This window comes from Gopherus flavomarginatus, chromosome 9, assembly GCF_025201925.1.
Source record: "Gopherus flavomarginatus isolate rGopFla2 chromosome 9, rGopFla2.mat.asm, whole genome shotgun sequence".
NCBI classification, from domain to species: domain Eukaryota; kingdom Metazoa; phylum Chordata; order Testudines; family Testudinidae; genus Gopherus; species Gopherus flavomarginatus.
Window position 1 is genome coordinate 48,630,181 of NC_066625.1, and position 20,251 is coordinate 48,650,431.

The following is a 20,251-nucleotide window of genomic DNA, read 5'->3' on the forward strand; positions in this document are numbered from 1 at the left end:
AAAGCTTGTGCCTATTATTTCTGCCCCTATGATGGTAGAAGTCCTGCCTTGGGAGGGGCTGGTACTGCCACAGGTGCTGCAGCTGGGGCTTGAAATGCTTGCACTTGGTAGCCAATGTGTGTATCCCCAGCGACTTCATAGTTGCCCCAGAGTCTTTCAGGCTGCGTAGCATTGAGTTGGTCTGGTCTGAGAACAGCCCTGTGCCTTCGAAGCAAAAGTTCTGCAAGGTCTATTGAACTTCCAGAAGTAACCTGGATGCTTGAAGCCAGAAAGTTCTTCTCATCACCACCCCCGAGGAGAGGATATAGGCAGCCAAATCAAGGGAGACCTGTAAGGCGATCCTCGCTACTGCCTTCCCCTCCTCGACTATGGCAGAGAATTCCGCCCTTGACTCTGCCGGAAGTAACTCCTTATACTTAGATACAGAAATCCAAGAATTAAAGTTGTACCTGCTGAGGATAGCCTGCTGGTTGGCTATCCTCAGCTGGAAGCCCCCTGTGGCAGATATTCCTGCCAAAAAGGTCCATGTGTTTAGCTTCCTTAGATTTGGGGGCTGGTGCTTGTTGCCCCGATGCTCCTTTTTGTTTACCGCCGAGACCACCATGGAGCAAGGATGTGGGTGTGAGAAGAAGTACCTGTAGCCCTTGGAAGGGACAAAGTACTTCCTCTCTATGCCCCTGGCAGTGGGCAGAATGGAGGCAGGAGTCTGTAACAGGGTCTTTTGAATGGTCTTTATTAGCAGTAGTGCCACCCGGGAAGGACCTTCTGGGGCAAGAATGTCTACCATAGGGTCCTCTGCCTCAACCACTTCCTCCGCCTGCAGGCCCATGTTGCGGGCAATGCGACAGAGCTGGTCTTGGTGTGCCCTGTGATCAATAGTAGGGGCCCTGAAGCTGACGCCCCCGCTACCGCCTCATTGGGCAAGGAAGATGAGGTTGCAAGTGGTGGTACAGGGTCTTCCTGGCCCTTGAGCTGCCTGGGTTGCTCCTGGACTGTACCAGGCTCCACCACTGGCTCAGCAGGGGTGGCCGTCTCATAGACTAGTGGCAGGTCCTGAGCTGGTTCCAGCTCCACCTCTGCAGTCTAAGGGGGTGACAGGACTGGTGCCGTGGGTCCGGTGCTGGCGATTGGCTGCTGGGCTCCGGTGCTGCTTGTCAGTGCTAGTCCTGCGAGGGTGTTGTGGACCAGTACCGATTCGTCCTCGGTGCCGGGGAGATAGATCACCATGCCCCCAATGCCAGGAATGCTCCCACTGGACTCAGTGCCGGGGATTGATGTCGCGGCAACAGGGATCGGGAACATTGCCTGTCCGGGGACTAGGAGTACCACATCATGGTGAGTTTGCCTCTGGACGGTACTGTTCTCAATGGTACCAGAGGCTTCTTCCTAATAACCGGGGGCGGAGCCGCAATAATCTCTGTGAGATCTCTTGTGGCTTCAAAAGTGTCTGGCATGGAGGGTGGCTCCAACACCTCCACCTGACACTTCCCTGCCAGAGAGTCACTGTGTGCTGGATGCGACAGTGCCTTCTGGGGCACTGGAGTCAAAGGCATTGATTCTCGCTCTCTGGGAGCTAGGTCCTTCCTTTGGTGCAGTGAAGCATCCCTGGCAGTCCCACAGCTCTCTGCGGAGAGCACCCTCTCTCAGTGCTTTTATGTCAGTTGTGGGGCAGCAGGGAAATAGAGTGGTGCTGGGCCGCTGCTCCCTGTTGTGATGCTGGGGATCACTGGTGCCAAGGGGCTCTCGTACTAGAGTCCTTCCTCGGCCCTGAGTCACAAACCGATTCCAGAGTGCTGCACAATGATGTGCTCGGGCCTGAGCCTTGGTGATCTGAAGCCGCTGGACGAAGTGCAGATTCCATGAGCAGCTGCTTCAAATGGAAATCCTGCTCCTAAGTTTAAAAGCCCTGCAGATTTTTCAGCACTTGGTCTATGCACCTCCCCCAGACACTTCAGGTAAGAATCATGGGGATCACGATTTGGTATGGGCTTGTGGCATGCGCTGCAAGATTTAAAGCCTTAGGCTCACAGCATGCCCCTGTCCCAAGAAGGGGTGAGGGGATAGGGAACTATCATGCTCACATTAACTATATTAACTATAACTAAAACTGTACTAACAACTACAAAACAAGAAAACAAGAAGAACAACTATACTAGGTAACTACGCTAAGGGAGCACTTGCAAAGCAAGCGAGTCACAGTTCCAACAGCCGCTACAGACAGTAAGAAGAGTTGAAGGGGGAGTCGGGTCAGCATGGCCATATATTGAGTGCCAAGAAGGTGCCACTCAACAGGGCTCCCCAGTTGATCCGACAGGAGCTGCTAATAGGAAAAGTTTCTGATGACCATGTATGTAGCGCGCACACACCTGATTGGAATCGACTTGAACAAGCACTCAAAGAAGAAACATTTTATATCACTATAATCAAAAAAAGTAACTTCCTTCTGTGATTTCCTTAAACTTTTCAGGAGAAAGGACTCATACATCCAGACTGGTAGATAATTTTAACAGTATCTTTTTTCCCCGAGATCCTATGAAACCCTGGTGATACTGGGAAAGCAGAATACTTTCTCCTCAACATGAGAGATTATCTTTACTATTTCATACCTAGTGCATTATTTTCTGTATCTCTTATTGAAGTAAACATTATCACCAGGGCACAACATACAGCAATTAGAAACAGCAATCAATATAGAAGACCTAGACAGTATGAGAAAGGCTTTAGCAATTTGCAGTGGTGGCTCAAATTTCTTCCCTAGCATAGTTTCCAATAACAGTGAAAGCTTAATGCAAAAATCCATGCCATCTAGATCTACAGGCAGACCTATTATTCTGATGTTACAGGATTTAATTTGGTTTTCAAATATCTCTAGTTTCCTGTGAAGTAGACATTATCTCTTATCGATATACCTACCAGAGATTTGGAGTTGTCAAATGCACTTTCTAAGTGATTGGTTTTATCATCAAACTGCTTAACTCTTACAAGAATGCTATGAAGCCCAGCTTAGAAAAGAAATCAATCAAAATGAGCTTGTAACTCAGACACCTGACAAAATTGGTTGTGGAAGACAAAGAAATGGAATGGATGGGAGACACCATTTGCCCCATGGTCAGCACATAAGGCCATTGCAGCAAAAGGAGACCAGTAATGAAGAGGCTACAAGTGAATCCATCGGTGTTAGGTACAATAAGATTAGAAACTATGTATTTCTCAATATGCTATGCATCTTCAAACACCTCAAAAATAGTATTTTGAATTACAGAAGGAAAAACAGAAATATAAAGTATGCTAGTATTAGCATTCAGTCCAATGTATTATAAGAATACTTAAATGAGGGAAAATATGGCTGCTCAAAGCGTACTCTGATATTTTCTCATGACCCTCAAAAGTATCACACTTGTAAAGTTAAATAAGTATCTGCAAACCTGATACTGGTGTGATTATAGTTAATTTATACAACTCCTAGCAGGAAGATTATTTTGAAGCCTCTACATATATATAGCATTCAGTACAAATGGCAAAAAATTAAACAGGCAGCTCAAAAATTAGTTGGAAATTTTAAAATTTCCACTTTCCCCAACATTAGCATTAGGACTTAAAAAACAAACAAACAACACAGTGCCCAATCTACTAGAGCCCCCCTGCCTCTGATGGGGCAAAGAAAGAGTTTTGATCTTGTATAATAGTTTGGTTAATACATTCACATCTACAGTTAACTTCCTAAAATTTTTGTCCAGTGGAGATCACTCTTATTATTCCATCAGTAAAAACTAGCTAAATTTAAAATAAAGTTGACTGGCTATGAAGTTTATGGAGCATTTCTTAGAAAATAAGATCTCTAATACGTACTTTAACGAATATGTCAACACTTTCCTTTCCTTTCCTTTTGTCATTCAACTTCACTAGTTGTAGGAGCACTGGGAGCACTACCAGTTTCTCCATGTTAGACTGTTTTGAGTGTGACAGTAGAGTGATCAGGTCTGGGCAAAACACAAAAATATAAAGTTTCAGTCATCAGGACAACTGATTACTAATCAAGCACATTTCTGCAATATATCAATAATATGGTAGAGATCTTTTTCAAACTTGATTTGAGTGTTGTGATTTCCAATATAATATATACCAAGTATCAGCAACCTTTGGCCTGCAACCCGCCAGGGGCCGGTTTGTTTACCTGCCGCATCCTCAGGTTCGGCCAATTGTGGCTCCCATTGGCTGCAGTTCACCGTCCCAGGCCAATGGGGGCTGCAGGAAGCAGCAGGGGGTGAGGGATGTGCTGGCCGCTGCTTCCCGCAGCCCCCATTGGCCTGGAGTGGGAACTGCGGCCAAAGGGAGCTGCGATCGGCCCAACCTATGGACGTGGCAGATAAACAAACCAGCCCGGTCTGCCAGGGTGCTTACCCTGGCGGGCCGAGTGCCAAAGGTTGCCAATCCCTGATATATACATATATTGGTTAGATAATATATTGCCTTTATTTATATATTTAATTGATTAGTAATTCAGATCATAAAATGCACAGAAAGTGCAAAAACATGATCTTCCTCTGCTTTACACACCAGGAAAAATCTACAGGAATACATTCTTCTTAGAGGTATTGATTACTGTAAGTATGGGGAAGGTACACTAAAAAATATTCTAGATTTTTCCTTTCAGAGCACACCAATTCTCCCGAAATATATCTCTCCTGAGACTGCTTGATTTTTCTGTACTATTTATTCTGAATATGGCAGGTGATCTAATTACTAATCACATAGTATCTCAACTCTATCACCCTTAAGAGACACCTTAAATAAAATGTTCCCTTTAAACTGTTTTTCTGATTTTAATATATCAGTATGACATTCAATGTATGGTATTTAATAGACAATATCGATACTGAATGCTTTCCTAGAACACTCAAAGGCTCATTTCCTGTAACACTAGAAATCTATCGGAAAATATATGAAAAATAAGACAATACTGTGAAAGTAGCAATCTTAACTCTTGCCACATAAATATAAAATCTACAGTATTTCATTGTTTAAGTGAAAGGACTTCTAATGCAAGCTAATCAATTCTATAAATTACTCTAGGGAAATGAAAATGGAAAAATTGTTTTATTATTTGTGGCTCAGTATAAGCTGCAGTAAATATTTCAATAGAAAGGGGAAACTCCCTTTAAACTCATTATCTACACGATAAGTACCAAAGCAGATGACAGGAAGCTCTAGCAGCGGTCTAACTCACGTCACAGTATTTGCAGAAATCCTAGGGGATCCAGATACAGCAATAAATTTAAAATGATTCCCAGGTGAAGAATGAACTTGTAACCTTGTCAGCATCTAACTGCCACCATGGCTCTTTCTGATGTAAGTTTATAAATTGAACAGAAGTCAGCAGACTGAATTTGAAATACATTTACTATTTGTTTCCCCAGCATTTCTTTCACCATCACCACCTCTTTTACCTAGTGGAAATCCGACAGATACTTTCCTTTGCTGGTTGAGATCAAAACATTTTTCCCAGTACCCACAACCTACTTTAATATTGCTAAAATAAATCTGATACATAGCACCACTCCTCCTGTTGACAGGAAAGGGAAAAAAACAACATAGAATATTAGGGTTGGAAGAGATCTCAGGAGGTCATCTAGTCCAATCCCCTGCTCAAAGCAGAACCAACACCAAATAAATCATCCCAGCCAAGGCTTTGTCAAACCAGGCCTTAAAAATCTCTAAGGATGGAGATTCCATCACCTCCCTAGGTAATTCATTCCAGTGCTTCATCACCCTCCTAGTGAAATAGTGTTTCCTAATATCCAACCTAGACCTCCCCCATTGCAACTTGAGAACATTCTTCTTGTTCTGTCATTTGCCACTACAGAGAACAGCCTACCTCCATCCACTATGGGACCCCCTCTTCAGGCTGCTACCAAATCCCCACCTCACTCTTCTCTTCTGCAGACTAAATAACTCTAGTTCCCTCAGCCTCTCCTCGTAATCCATGTGCCCCAGCCCCTAACCATTTCTGTTGCCCTCTGCTGGACTTTCTTCAACTTGTCCACATCCCTTCTGTAGTGGAGGGACCAAAACTGGATGCACTACTCCAGGTGTGGCCTCATCAGTTCGAATAGAGGGGAATAATCACTTCCCTCGATCTGCTGGCAATGCTCCCGCTAATACAGCCCAATATGCCTTTGGCCTTCTTGGCAGCGAGGGAACACTGCTGATTCATATCCAGCTTCTCATCCATCGTAATCCCCAGGCCCTTTTCTGCAGAAATGCTGCTTAGCCAGTCAGTCTTCAGCCTGTAGTGGTGCATGGGATTCTTCCTTCGTAAGTGTAGGATTCTGCACTTATCCTTGTTGAACTTCATCAGATTTCTCTCAGCCCAATCCTCCAATTTGTGTACGTCACTCTGGACCCTATCCCTACCCTCCAGCGTATCTACCTTTCCCCCCAGATTAGCGTCATCTGTGAACCTGCTAAGGGTGCAATTAATCCCATCATCCAGATCATTAATAAAGATGTTGAACAAAACCAGCCCTAGGCCTGACCCCTGGGGCCCTCCACCTGATACCCGCTGCCAACTAGACACTGAGCCATTGATCACTACCCGTTGAGCCCGACAATCTAGCTACCTTTCTATCAACCTTATAGTCCATTCATCCAATCCATACTTTTTATAACTTGCTGGCAAGAATACTGTGGGAGACCGTATCAAAAGCTTTGCTAAAGTCAAGATATATCACATCCACCGCTTTCCCCATATCCACAGAGCCAGTTATCTCATCGTAGAAGGCAAACATTCATATAGCTAACAGAAATTTGACTTTGTACCAAATCCTTTCAAACACTGAACTATATTCTCCTTCACCGGGAACACAGAGGAAAGTTCAATGGAGTCCATTCTAAGACTCAGCTGTGCCGCTAAAGAAGAGTTCAGATTTCTACTTTTCCTGGGATCTTCTTATGCTCACTGCCACTTACAAAATGCCAAAGACATGTGTGAATCAAGGATTTGTGCATAAACATGGCTTTGAGTGTGTGTGAAACCTAAATGTGTATATGAATCTGTGCGCATTTGCTGCTGAATGATCTCCTAGTTTGTCTTAAGGTTTTATTTTTTTCCTTGTGGCACAGGATATTTCCTCTTGTTTAAATATTTCCACCTAAAACATGCCACTGATGTTAAATTCATTGTTTTGGTTAATATTACATATGGTCCTTACTGTTTAATGACCAGGTATTACCAACTTGAAACATACAAATATTTAAAAGAATATAGTGTGTACATTGAGGTAGACTTAATCCAATGCAACTGTTACAAACAGTGTTATTAAAGTCTTGTCTACACTACAAATGCTTTGCTGGTATAACTATATAAGCAGAGTGTCCTACTATGGATGCAGCTGATGTCAACAATTTTTTTGATGGCATATCACCACAGCTTTCTTGAATGACATTAGCTATGCCAATAAAAGCACTCTTATTGAAATATCTGGGTTTTTTTGGCCAGCATGCTTATGTTGGGTAGGGAGGTGGTTTCTTGCCATCCCTGACCTACATAACTATGCTGACAATACTGCAAATCTAGCCTAACTGAAAACTCTATGACCTCTCCCGTTTTCCTTCTCATACATCCAGGATATATAAACAGATTGCTATTTCTTCCACAAACACACACTTAAAATTTGAACGTTCTCTGACAAACACTTGTCAGTGCCATGATCAATTACTGTAACTTTCTTCTCTGGCACCCCAGTGCCTATACTGCCTGCCTTGAGCATATGCAAAATGAAGATGCTGGAATTATCTTCCTCACTTATCAGATCAAATCATGCTTATTTTTTAATCTTTCTATTGGCTCCCTACTGTCCACTGCCTGAAGCTTAAAATTCTTTATTTTGCCTTCATGGCCCTAAGTCCTGGCTATATCTATGATCTAGTCTGTTATCACACCCTCCATCCCCTCCACTCAACTATCAATGCACAGTTTTGACTCCTCTCATTCCGGTCCTCATGCCTTTAACCATACCACCTGCTACTTGTGGACTGGTCTGCTGATCCCTACTTCCCAAACCACCACTTTCCCAACTTTTCAATTCCCTCCAAAAAAGATTAACTTCTTTTGCAATATCCACATGTTAACCAAACCAAAGGTTAAAGAAAAACTCTCCTCAGCATTCTTCATTCAAGACTTGGAGGGCATCCCATCTTCTGTATTTTTAAAAGAGTGTAGGATTTTCAGGGTAGGCCTGCCTTCATTTTGTGTCCTCTACAGTGTAAGATATTGTCAGTGCTTAACAAATGAATGGTCATGAATAGGACTTGATTAAGCAATATTATTTTATAGCTCTAATAATTCTCTTGATTTTACACCCACAATTTAACAGGTTCAACCTACTGGCGTTGGTAACTTACCAGCAACTGCCTCAAAATTCCTACGGGGCTGCACCTACTGCCACTGTACTTTGCGGGAGCTCTCAGTTAAGAGTCTCTGAGAAGAGCCATCCCCTTCAATAGCCCTAACATTGTGAAACAATGCCTTTTTACCCAAACCTGGTAAGTACAGGTCTACAATAACTCAGCGAATTATCAGCATGACATGTTAATAGAAAAAAACTGAGAGCACGTTTTAATTAGTACAGTCTGTAGTTAAAGATTTCAATAATAATAGAAAGAGTAAAATAACAATAGCGTACTAAGAAAGAAACTGATTTGTTCAGGAAAGGAAGTTCAGATGAAGCGTAAGGGAATTAAATACCCAAAGCTCAATTTCTTGTATGAATCTCTGTTGATTTAATAATGACATAAGAGGGTTGACTGGAATCAGAGGATCTGAAGGGGGATCAGAGGATCATTAGGTGGGAAAAGCTGAGAATTTTTCTAGAGGATAATGATACAATAATCAAATCACAGTCATTCCAACCAATCAACAGTTCTTTGCCAAATTACAATAATAGAGAAATGCAATTACTCTCCATACAGTGACTTAAGATGGAGGGAAGTACATGTAAGGGACAGAGGTTTAGAGCCTACAAAAAAGCAGCACACAACTTTCCTAAATTATTCAGTATCACTCACAAAAGGAGGTTCATCATCATCACTCCCATAACCGCATTGGTCGTTGGGGCACCATCATTGATGAGCAGTCAACCAATTGTCTCCACTCCTGATGTTTGTGTGTCAGTACTTGAATCTCTGAAATCCATTCTGGTCTACTCTTTTATGTTGTTAATCCATCTCTTCTTCTGTCTACCTCTTCTTCTCTTCCCCTGTACTGTCCCTTGGAGGATGATCGTGGATAGGCCAGATGATCTTGTTACATGGCTGTACCACTTCAGCTTACGCTTCTTCACGGTCGTCAGGAGGTCTTCATATATCCCAGTGCATTGGGTGATGATGTTGTGGACCTCTTCATTAGTGACGTGGTCGAAGTAGGAAATGTCCAGGACTTTATGAAAGTATCTCATCTCTACTACGGTACTGCCTTTAGATGGATGGAAGTAAGCCTGCTGAACACTGGGAAGCATCCTAATACTGAATTCTTGATATCTTTATGCACAAGAAATTCTATGCCTTTTCTGTCCAGGGACAGAATAGGCCACTGCTCCTCCTGCATGTCATAAGAGACAATTAAAATGGGGTTGCCTGGAGAGTGATGGACTCCACCAGGTTAGAAATTTGACCAAGACATACCATATGATGAGCAAGTCAATGATGTCCATACCGGATTGATCACAGCCCAGATTAACAATGACTGCACCATCTGTCTCCCACCAGGGCAGATGCGACAAGTGTACTACTGGTGTAACCCCAACAAAGAGGATCTGAGGAAGAGATAACATCATCATAGCCACATGGAATGTAAGGACATTGAGACAAATAGGGAGGCTGAAAGAACTCACATATGAAATGGAACAATATACCTGGCACCTCCTAGGAATCTCTGAGGTCAGATGGAAGAACTTTGAAGAGGTACTAACAGAAGAAGGCCATATACTCTATTACAGTGGAGAGGACAAACATGTCATTGGCATAGGATTTCTTTTGCATAAGAGGAGGTTATTTACTTGTAACTGGAGCTCCTTAGAGATATGTCATAGAATCATAGAATATCAGGGTTGGAAGGGACCTCAGGAGGTCAACTAAGTCCAACCCCCTGCTCAAAGGACCAATCTCCAGACAGATTTTTGCCCCAGACCCCTAAATGGCCCCCTCAAGGATTGAAATCACAACTCTAGCTTTAGCAGGCCAATGCTCAAACCACTGAGCTATCCCTCCCCCAATTTGGATTCCAAACATGGGTGTGCTTGTGTGCCATGTGATGGAGCCGGAAGGTTATTGTAGCAGCGCTCGTTGACCTGCCTGAAGGCTGTGCATACCCCACCATGCTTGCAGTCAAGGCTATAAGCAGCCATGTGGGTTGACACCACTCTAGTATCCCTCTTACCACTGAGAAGTCCAGTTCATAGCAGAGGTGATGGAAGGTGAGTGTTGGAATTCAAATAGGGTCCACACATCTTGAAGAACCTTCAGTTACAGGTCAGTAAACTCCTCTTCTTCTTCAAGTGATAGACCCTATATGGATTCCAAACTTCGGTGTGATTAGTGAGCAGGTGGGTGCGAGGACTTGTGAGGGAGCACTGTCTGGACTACAGCAAGGTCCACAGCTGTGTCCACTTTTGTCACTGGTGCAAAGGTGTAATGAGCTGTGAAGGTCAGAATGGAGCGCTATGTGGTGGCATGAGAGATATCCTGCCATGGTACTTGTGTGAGGCAGGCAGATGTGGCTGCGAGTGCTCGTATAGTGCACGCCGTGACACCAGGAGGGGTGTAACATTCATAGATGCTGTGATGGGGTCCCCCGGGGGACAATCTGGAACTGTGGGACTGCTGTGCCCCTTAACTCTTCAACCTGGGCTGGCTGTCTCAGTGCTGTGACAATGATAACCAACCAACCCCTCCAGGTGCTGTAATCACTCAGCCATCAGCATGTGGAGACTCATACCCAGCGAAATTGTATGAATGCTCTTTAAGTCACTCATGAATCATACAGAGAGAGGCAGCAGCCAATCACAACAACCTCCAGCCTTGCACCCCAGAAATATAGCGTCTTACACTGCTCAAGGCTCCCTTGCACAGTGCAAGCTCATTAATTAGTTCGCCACTTCATCCAAGGAAATTGGACATGAACCAGGATTTGTAATCTGAGCTGAGATTCCCAAAGCACTTCAACCAAAAACACATTGTTTTAGGTAAAATATAAAACAGATTTATTATCTACAGAAAGACAGATTTTAAGTGATTATAAGGAACAGATATAGAGATCAAAGTTGGTTACATAAGAAATAAAAATAAATGCACAGCCTAAATTCTACAGACCAAGCAGGATTTGAACCAAGCAGTCTCTCATCCTAATACATGTTACAGGCAGCTCGCAGTTCTCAGTATACAGGCTGAATTCCCTTTCCCAGACTGGGAACCAATCTCCCCAGTTCAACATCTTTGTCTTCCAGACAATCTTCCAGGTGTTGAGATAGGGGAGGAGAAAGGTCAAGTGATGATGTCACTGTCCATTATTTATACTTCCAGCTGCTAGAAAGGTCCTTGCTGTGATGTGGGGGTCAGGCAGAAACCCATTGTGTACGTACTCTCTCTATGAAGTTTCTGGGAGAGTGGATTCTTCTTGATGGGCCAGCGACGCCTGCCTGGTCAGTGACAATTGCTTCTTTGTTGCCACAAAGTCTCGCTGTGGATGTTCCCCAAACTCAACATATTTCAGTTACACACACATAGCAAAACTTCATAACTTTGGATACAATGATATTACGTACAATTCAACAGGATATTAATATTCAATAGTTTAAGACTTTTTAAATGATACCTCACAAGGCATACTTTGTACAAAAAACAACATCAAAAATCATATCACGGTGGTGAATATGGGGGTTCCACGGTGTTTCTTTGAAGTATAGAATGTCATAGATGCATCCAGAGATCCACTTCGAGATCCTCTGTACGGAGAGGACATGCCCCTTGCATCAGTTAGCAAAGGCAATAAAGAGTCTCAGAGAAATTCGAAAGGCACGCGTGCATTGGCGGTAGAAGGCAAATGCACAGTGGATGTTGAGGGAATGGAAGCTTGGGATACAAGGCCAAGAGACAAATGCACTGATTCAGGTGGAATTCTGACACCACCTTTGATAGGAATTTCAGATGCAGGCGCAAGGAAACTTTATCTTTGTGGAAGATCATGTAAGGTGGGGTCAGCCATCACGGCCACCAGTTCGCTGACTTGTTGCACCAAGGTAATGGCCACCAAGAAGAGTATTTTCATGGAGAGGTGGGAGAGGGAGAGGGACCAAATGGTGAGGGGCTCAAAGGCAGTTTTGTGAGGACAGAGAGAATAAGGTTAAGGTCCCATGGAGGTGACCGGTTTTGCACCAGAAGGAAGGTATTGAGCAGACCTTTTAGAAAGTGGATGGTGGTGGGTGCGAGAACATGGAAAAGTTGACCATTGGGGGTAAAGTCACTGAACAAGTACACCCGGATGGAGCTGAGGGCGAGGCCTGAGGTTCTGAGCTTGAGGAGGTAATTGAAAATAATGGGTATGGAGATCAATTGCACCGGGTGTCGATGTTGGTGCAACCATGAGGTGAAGTGCTTCCACTTGGCCCGGTAGCAGGCCCTGGTGGAGACCCTTCTACTTTGTGTAAGGATATGTTGGACTGGGGTGGAGCATGTCATGGCTATTTCCAAGTCCCAGCCAAAAACCAAGCTGTGAGGTAGACAGGACCAGAACTGAGATGTCAAAGCCGGACCTGGTCTTGTGTGAGGAGATCTGGGCTGGCACAGAGGCAGATCAGAGTGTGAGCAGAGAGGTGGAAGTCTGTGAACCAATACTGACGGGCAGAACGGGGCTGTCAGTATCACCTTAGTTCAGTCTCTGCAAATCTCGTGGAGGACTTGTGGGAGGAGGGGAAGGGGGGAAAGGCATAGAGCAGATCGCCCCTCCAAGGGGAGGGCGTGAGAGAGGCATCCCCAGAGAGTTGTCTCCCACAGCCCTTCTGGAGCAATAAAGGGCCAGTTTGTGGTTCTTCGCTGGTTGCAAAGGTTTCCCAAAGGGGGGGGTGCCCCACCTGCAGAACAGGTAAAGGAGAATGGTGTTGTGTAGTTCCCACTTGTGGTTCATGTGAAAAGACCTGCTGAGTGTGTCTGCCAGTGAGTTTTGGGTGCCTGGGAAGTACGTTGGCTTGGAGTGTAACGTGGCATTTGAGGCATCAGTTCCACAATCAGATGGATTGGCAAAGAGGGAAGGAGAGTAGGAGCTGACTTGCTTGTTGATATAAACCACTGCTCCAATGTTGTTGGAGAGCAGCTGCATGTGGCGGGACCAAATGAGAGGAAGAAAGGCCCAGCAAATGAAATGGACTGCTCTCAACTCCAGGATGCCGATATGCAGCCTGGCTTCCCATGGAGTCCAGACCTCTTGGGCTGTGTGGTGGTCCAAGTTATGGTGGCTTGTGGGATAAGGAGGTGTAAAGAGGGTATGCCGTTGAAAAGGTTGGCCCACCACATGAAGGAGACAAGGACCATCTGGGGAAGGAGGACTCTGTGGTCTGTAGATGGAGAGGAGTCACAACTGAAGGCAATACATGTGGAGGCAAGCGTGGGGCATGACAGAGGCACAGGCTGCCATATGTCCATGGAGGAAGAGACAGTGGCAGATAGTGGTGCGGGGGTTGCGGCATAAGTGCACAATTGTAGAAGTGAGAATGGCGAAGCTATCTGCTGGGAGGAAGGCACGTGCAGCAATGGAATCCAATCAGGTGCCAATAAAGCGGATGACCTGGTTAGGTATGAAGTCCAACTTCTCCTCATTGATACAAATGCCCAAAGAGACGAGGCAGCAGCAAAGAGCTATGATGGCAGTGATGAAGACTCGTTGGGAGAGTACCATGAAAAGCCAATCATCCAGGTAAGGAAACATGGAGAAGCAGATGAATTGTATGTGGGTGGCGACAATGGCAAAGACTTTGGTGAAGACACGGGGAGCTGTCACAATACCGAAGAGGAGGACTTGGAATTAGTAGTGAACTGGAGGAACTTGCACTGGGCAGGGTGAATATCGATGTGGAAATAGGCATCCTTCAGGTCAAGAGCCACAAATCAGGCTCCATGGGGGAAAGAGGGAATAATCAACGCTAGCATCCCAGTGCAGAACTTAGATTTCTGGATAAATCTGTTGAGTACTCAAAGGTCCACAATGGGTCACCGTCCCCTGCCCTTCTTTGGGATGAGGAAGTCTGGGGAGTAAAAGCCCCTGCCCAGTAGCAAAGCAGGACAGGTTCTATGGCACCTTTGAGGAGAAGAGCACCAGCTTCCTATTGAAGGAGGGACTGATGAGAGAAGTCCCCATGGAGGGACCAGGGTGGGCAATGAGGCAAGAACTCTTTGTAGTACCCTGACAGATGATCTCCAGTACTCAATTGTCCATGGCGATCTTGCCCCAACTGTGGGCAAATGGAGCAAGATTGCCCCCAAAGATGACATGGGGTGCTGCAGGTGGGAGTACGAGCTGTTCCTGACCAACATGTTAAAACTGTTGTTTGCACTGCTGTTGGACAAAGAACGTCAACCCCCAAATTGGAGGGAAAGCTACTCTAACTGAACTTACTGAATGAACTATCAATTAGGAACAACTATTCAGACAATTATATACAGAAAGGCACTAGAAAAATCACTCCTTTAGCAGAGCCAAGAGCATGGAGGGACAAAGGGGTTCCGACTCCAGCCATGTGGTGGTAAGAGGGAACTGGAGCAGTGAAAACCCACACAGTCTATTATAGCCTCAGCTGCAAGGGAGACACATGGCACATGTGCAGGTCAATGGGCACTGCTATGAAAACCTTTTGGCTCTGGCACATGGCACGCATGAGCACCCATGTTTGGAATCCATATAGGGACCATTACTCCAAGAAAAATAGTTTTTCTCTAATGCCTTGATACTAGAAGTCAGATGTTCTTGCTGCTAATTCTATAGCAACTGATTGGCATAAAAGAACTAACTTTAAAAAAAATATTAAAGTTTTCACACAACCAAACAAATGAAAGCCATAAGTAAAGCCAACATCATTGTAGATCTGTCTGATTAAGCTTGGTTGTTTCAGTGTCACAGATTAACACTGATCTCAGATCCTTTTAATACCCAAATGGCCAGACACAATGGGACAAGTTAAGGATGCAATGTCAATCATAACTTTGATTTTGTTTTCTTTAGTTTGTCTCATAGCTTTGATTTTATTTCCACTTCTACATTAAAAAGTTTGAGTCCCCTTGATGATTCTGTAAAATACGTAATCAGCTTCTAAACCATCTAAACACACAACACACAGGGTCTCACGTAACCCACCTTACATAGATATGTATCAGCTTGCACATAAATACACAGAAAAAAAGGCACACCAGTCTCCCCAAGTTTCTTCTCTCTGCCCTGGAGCCAAGATCAGTAGATGGCATTTGCAGCATATGCTGAAGGTCAACAGATTCTCATTATTTTGGATCAAAGTGGAAGCAATTCCAAAGTGAAGCAGCTCTCAAAAAGAATAACTTCTCAACAAACCCCTTTTCTTTTAAACCAAGCAGGCTCCATCTTAAGTGCCTGATAACTACCATAATAGTATTTTATGAGGCAAGAAGCACACTCTCTGACAGGAAGTTCCCAGACCAGTTAGGACTTCACAGGTCAATACCAATATCTTTTATTCCATCTAGAAACTAACAAGCAATTAGTGCAGATTGAGCACTGGTAATTTGCTCCCAGTAGAATACTCCCTCCAACTAGTAGGCAGACAAATTTTTGCATCTTCTTAATATGCAATCCCATAAAGAATGTTCTCCAGTAACAATCTTCAGGTGAGCAATTTTCCTTTGTTAATTTAATATTAAGGTTACATGGGGGAAATAGACAATATGAAATCTGATATTCTATGACCTAATGTTTCACAACAAATTATGTAAATTTTGGGAAGAGGCTTTTAACCCAGTATCAGAGGGGTAGCCGTGTTAGTCTGGATCTGTAAAAGCAGCAAAGAATCCTGTGGCACCTTATAGACTAACAGACGTTTTGGAGCATGAGCTTTCGTGGGTGAATACCCACTTCTTCAGATACATAGACTAACAGACGTTTTGGAGCATGAGCTTTCGTGGGTGAATACCCACTTCTTCAGATGCATCTGAAGAAGTGGGTATTCACCCACGAAAGAGCATGCTCCAAAACGTCTGTTAGTCTATAAGGTGCCACAGGATTCTTTGCTGCTTTTAACCCAATATCCCAGAGGTAAGCACTCTTGAAAGGCACCTTCTGAACCATTTAACACTATATCATGGCTCACTTTGTTGTGTTTATATAGATATATTTAAAAAAACAAAAAACAATAAACTCAATGGTTAAAAATAGAAGACTAGCCAATAGGCAATTTTCCCCATCTGCTTATTTTCCTTCTCCAAAGCTGGTTTGCCAGGACAATACACTTGGGTATAGTTCCACCCTGCCAGCAAACAGAGACAGCATACAAATATTTTTTGGCAATATCAGATTCTGGGACTTCTAAAACTTCCTAACAACCATACATAAATATGCCTTGAACCCTGAACTAGATTTTAACTACCATAAATACATGACTGCACTAATCTGAGTAGAGAGGGAACCTGAACCTGAAGGCTGGAAGTAGCCTGAAAGGCACCTCTTCACATCTAAATGACCTCATCTGAAGAGAGCAGATTTCCATGAAATAGAAGAAGAGTACTGTGGAGCTTGAAAGCTTGGCGCTTTCACCAACAGAAGTTGGTCCAATAAAAGATATTACTTCACCCACCTTGCTACTTTATGAAAATTTAAGACAGCGGTCAATAAATACACATTTTGAGGGATACTTCTGTCACAGAAAGTTGCACTTATTACTCTGGACTCCCTAAAGCAGTATGCTGAATCTGTGTGCTTGGCTTTATGTACATATATATTACTGTACATACCTGTTCATAAGCCAAATATTGGTAAAAAAGTGACGAATCAAAGAGCAGGGGTTGGCTTATAAACAAGTGGCATGCCACTTCCTGCAGCTCCCATTGGCTGGGAATGGTGAACTGCAGCCACAGGGAGCTGAGGGGCTCCATGCCTGCAGAAACTCCAAATAAACAAAATGTCCCATGCCTCCAGTAGCTTACCCCAACAACCGGGAGCCAAAGTTTGCCAACCCATGAAATATAGGGTCAGCTTATAAAAGGGTCATACAGTTATTGCTATTTTTACCTAACCATCTTGGGGGGTCAGCTTATAAACAAACTGACTAATGAACAAGTATATACAGTAAGTTTTCAGCTTCAATATTTCTCTCCTTCCAGACAATTTAAAATGTATTTATGTCTATTTCCAGTCTTAATTATGTCAGCATTAATTAATGGGATCAAAAATCTTAGCACCTGCAAACAGTAGAATGAATTGTAAATTTATTGATTTCCTAAAGGGAAAAAAGTAATTAGTCCAGATTCCAACTATGCAGAATTCGCTTTGGTTTGGTTTGTGAGGGTACATCTTCACTACCCGCCGTATCGGCGGGTAGCAATCGATTGCTCGGGGATCGATATATCGCGTCTCATCTAGACGTGATATATCGATACCCGAATGCGCTTATATCGATTCCGTAACTCCACCAACCCGAACAGAGTTGCGGAATCAACAAGGAGAGCCGCGGACATCGATCCCGCGCCGTGAGGACGGTGAGTAATTCAATCTTAGATACTTCGACTTCAGCTACGTTATTCACGTAGCTGAAGTTGCGTATCTAAGATTGATTTTCCCCTGTAGTGTAGACCAGCCCTAAGGCAAAACACTCTGTTGCAGAGTCACTTTCTCTTCTTAGGAGGACAAACTAATATAAGGTAATCTCATTAGAGACAAATGTTGTCCATAGAAATGAACTGGCTTTAAAATAGGACTGTTCTCCATTTATTATGAAACATGAAGAGCTCTAATATTATGACATAATTACTATATATATATATTATTATAAGATTGGCTAATTCTACCATTAAAACAATGAAATGCAACCTCTGCAGAACAATGTTGTGTTTTTTTAATTTTTTTTTTAATAAAAGCAACAGTCATTACTGTGCAACCCACTGTAAATAAATCAATCATGCTCTATGACAAGATGCAGCAGATATGCACCAATCAGGCATTTGGGGGCATTTCTATATATTGTAGTAGAAAAAAGTTCCAATAAAAATTCATACCTGAGATCCCTCACACGACAAGGCAAGGATTAAGAGATGCCAACATTTCTCCTAACTTTCTGTGCCCTCTAGAGAACTTACCTTATTTGTATACTTCTTTGCAAAGTTTACATAACTGAAAGTGTGTCTTTAAATATATGTCTCAATGTTATTTCTATTAAAAGAATAGCATTCATGAGCAACCTTACACGTAAATGGTACGCACACAAAAGAAGAGGAAATTAGGTGAATAAATTTATTTCAGTTTTATATTTTTCAAGTGGGTTACTCTAAGACAGTAACATCTTTATGGATTATGAAAAATACCTGTGACAGTGTCCTTGTCAGGTAAGACCTAGAAGGTAATTATAAAGGTAGGTCAAGTTTCAGTCCTAATAACCTAGAGACTGTTCCCTTTAGGAAAGTTTATGGTGCCAAACATTTAATATTGTCGTACTCATCTGATGCATGCAACTGTCTTCAGTGTGGTTAACACATATGTATAAACATTTAATTCCTCATTTGAGCATTTATGAAATCATGAACAATACAAAGAGTAAAAAACATCATGGGTATAATCATGTGACATTTCTAGGAAACCAACTCAGGTTGTTGGTTTTGGTTTTATTGTAGAAAGAACAAAAATCTGAATCCCTTTTGAAGTCAATGAACATGGAAGAACAAACCCCATAATATATTCACATATGTGGAGATCAGTTCTTTCTCAAAACTAAACATTCTACATACCTTGAACTGTAAGATCTGCTTGAGCTTCAATTGTCTCATTCCCATTATCCACAATGCAGGCATATGTCCCAGCATCATCTTCTGTGATATCACTGATCTCCAGGCTCCCTCCCGCCAGTAACAGAAATTTTTCAGAGCTGTGCAAGACAGGACATACAGATAATATAGCAAACAAACTAATCTGTATGGAGTACTGATAGAAAGAAATATGGAAAGTATCTAAATGAAACTTCTAAATACACTGAAAAAATTGCTGATTACATCACTTCTGAGGTTGGATTCTTTAATGGTACACCTCTACCTCGATATAACGTGACCAGATATAACACAAATTAGGATATAACACGGTAAAGCAGTGTGATATAACGCAACCCGATATAACACAAATGAAATATGGAAGGTCTCCAAATGAAACTTCTAAATACACTGAAAAAATTGCTGATTACATCACTTCTGAGATTGGATTCTTTAATGGTACACCTCTACCTCGATATAACACAACCTGATATAACACAAATTGGGATATACGCGTTAAAGCAGTGCTCTGGGGTGGAGGGGGCTACGCACTCTGGTGGATCAAAGCAAGTTTGATATAACACGGTTTCACCTATAACGTGGTAAGATTTTTTTGGCTCCCGAGGACAGCGTTATATCGAGGTAGAGGTGTATATTAACATAGAGGGATGGTGTGTTTTTAACTAGACTCATTATTTAAATATAAGCTTAAATTCAACAATATACATCCCACACAATATTAATGCATTTTTTGCACTTTCAAGCTTCAAATCTTATGAGTCAAATGCAATTCAAGTTATTTTAAAATACGGTAATTAAAATTCATTAAAGATGTAAGTATTCAATCACTGCCTTCAAAGGATAATTTTCCCAGCACTAAAACCACTCCACCCATAGCTGGAAAGTGGTTAACTCAAGTATATCGAAAGCCAAGCCTAGCATCTACGCAATGTAAGAAATAAATGGTTGCAAGTACTCTGCGTAATTGCATTTTTGTAAAGAAGGCAGCCATTTGAGTGGGATACAAGAGCTCCAAAATAAAACCTGTTTTACCAGGGCTTCCTACACTAAAACAGTGGGAAGACAGTGGGAAAACTAAACTTACAGATCTAAAACAGTAGGAAGACTACACTTACAAACTCTCCCCCATATGAACATTCAAGGCTGACTTTTGTTTTCTTTGGAAATAATTACCTATCTTCAGATTTTATTATGCAAGCCATGTCAGTGT

General features: G+C 42.8%; 1 protein-coding gene across 10 annotated transcripts in view; it reads right to left on the reverse strand.

The window, feature by feature from the left end:
- Positions 1 to 20,251, reverse strand: part of NEO1 (neogenin 1) — a 549,782-nt gene that overhangs the window by 235,761 nt on the left and 293,770 nt on the right. For all 10 annotated transcript variants that reach the window (XM_050968064.1, XM_050968062.1, XM_050968067.1 and 7 more), the window contains exon 5: positions 19,006 to 19,142. In XM_050968064.1, the coding sequence (XP_050824021.1) occupies positions 19,006 to 19,142 (137 nt within the window). The remainder of the gene's footprint in view (positions 1 to 19,005; positions 19,143 to 20,251) is intronic.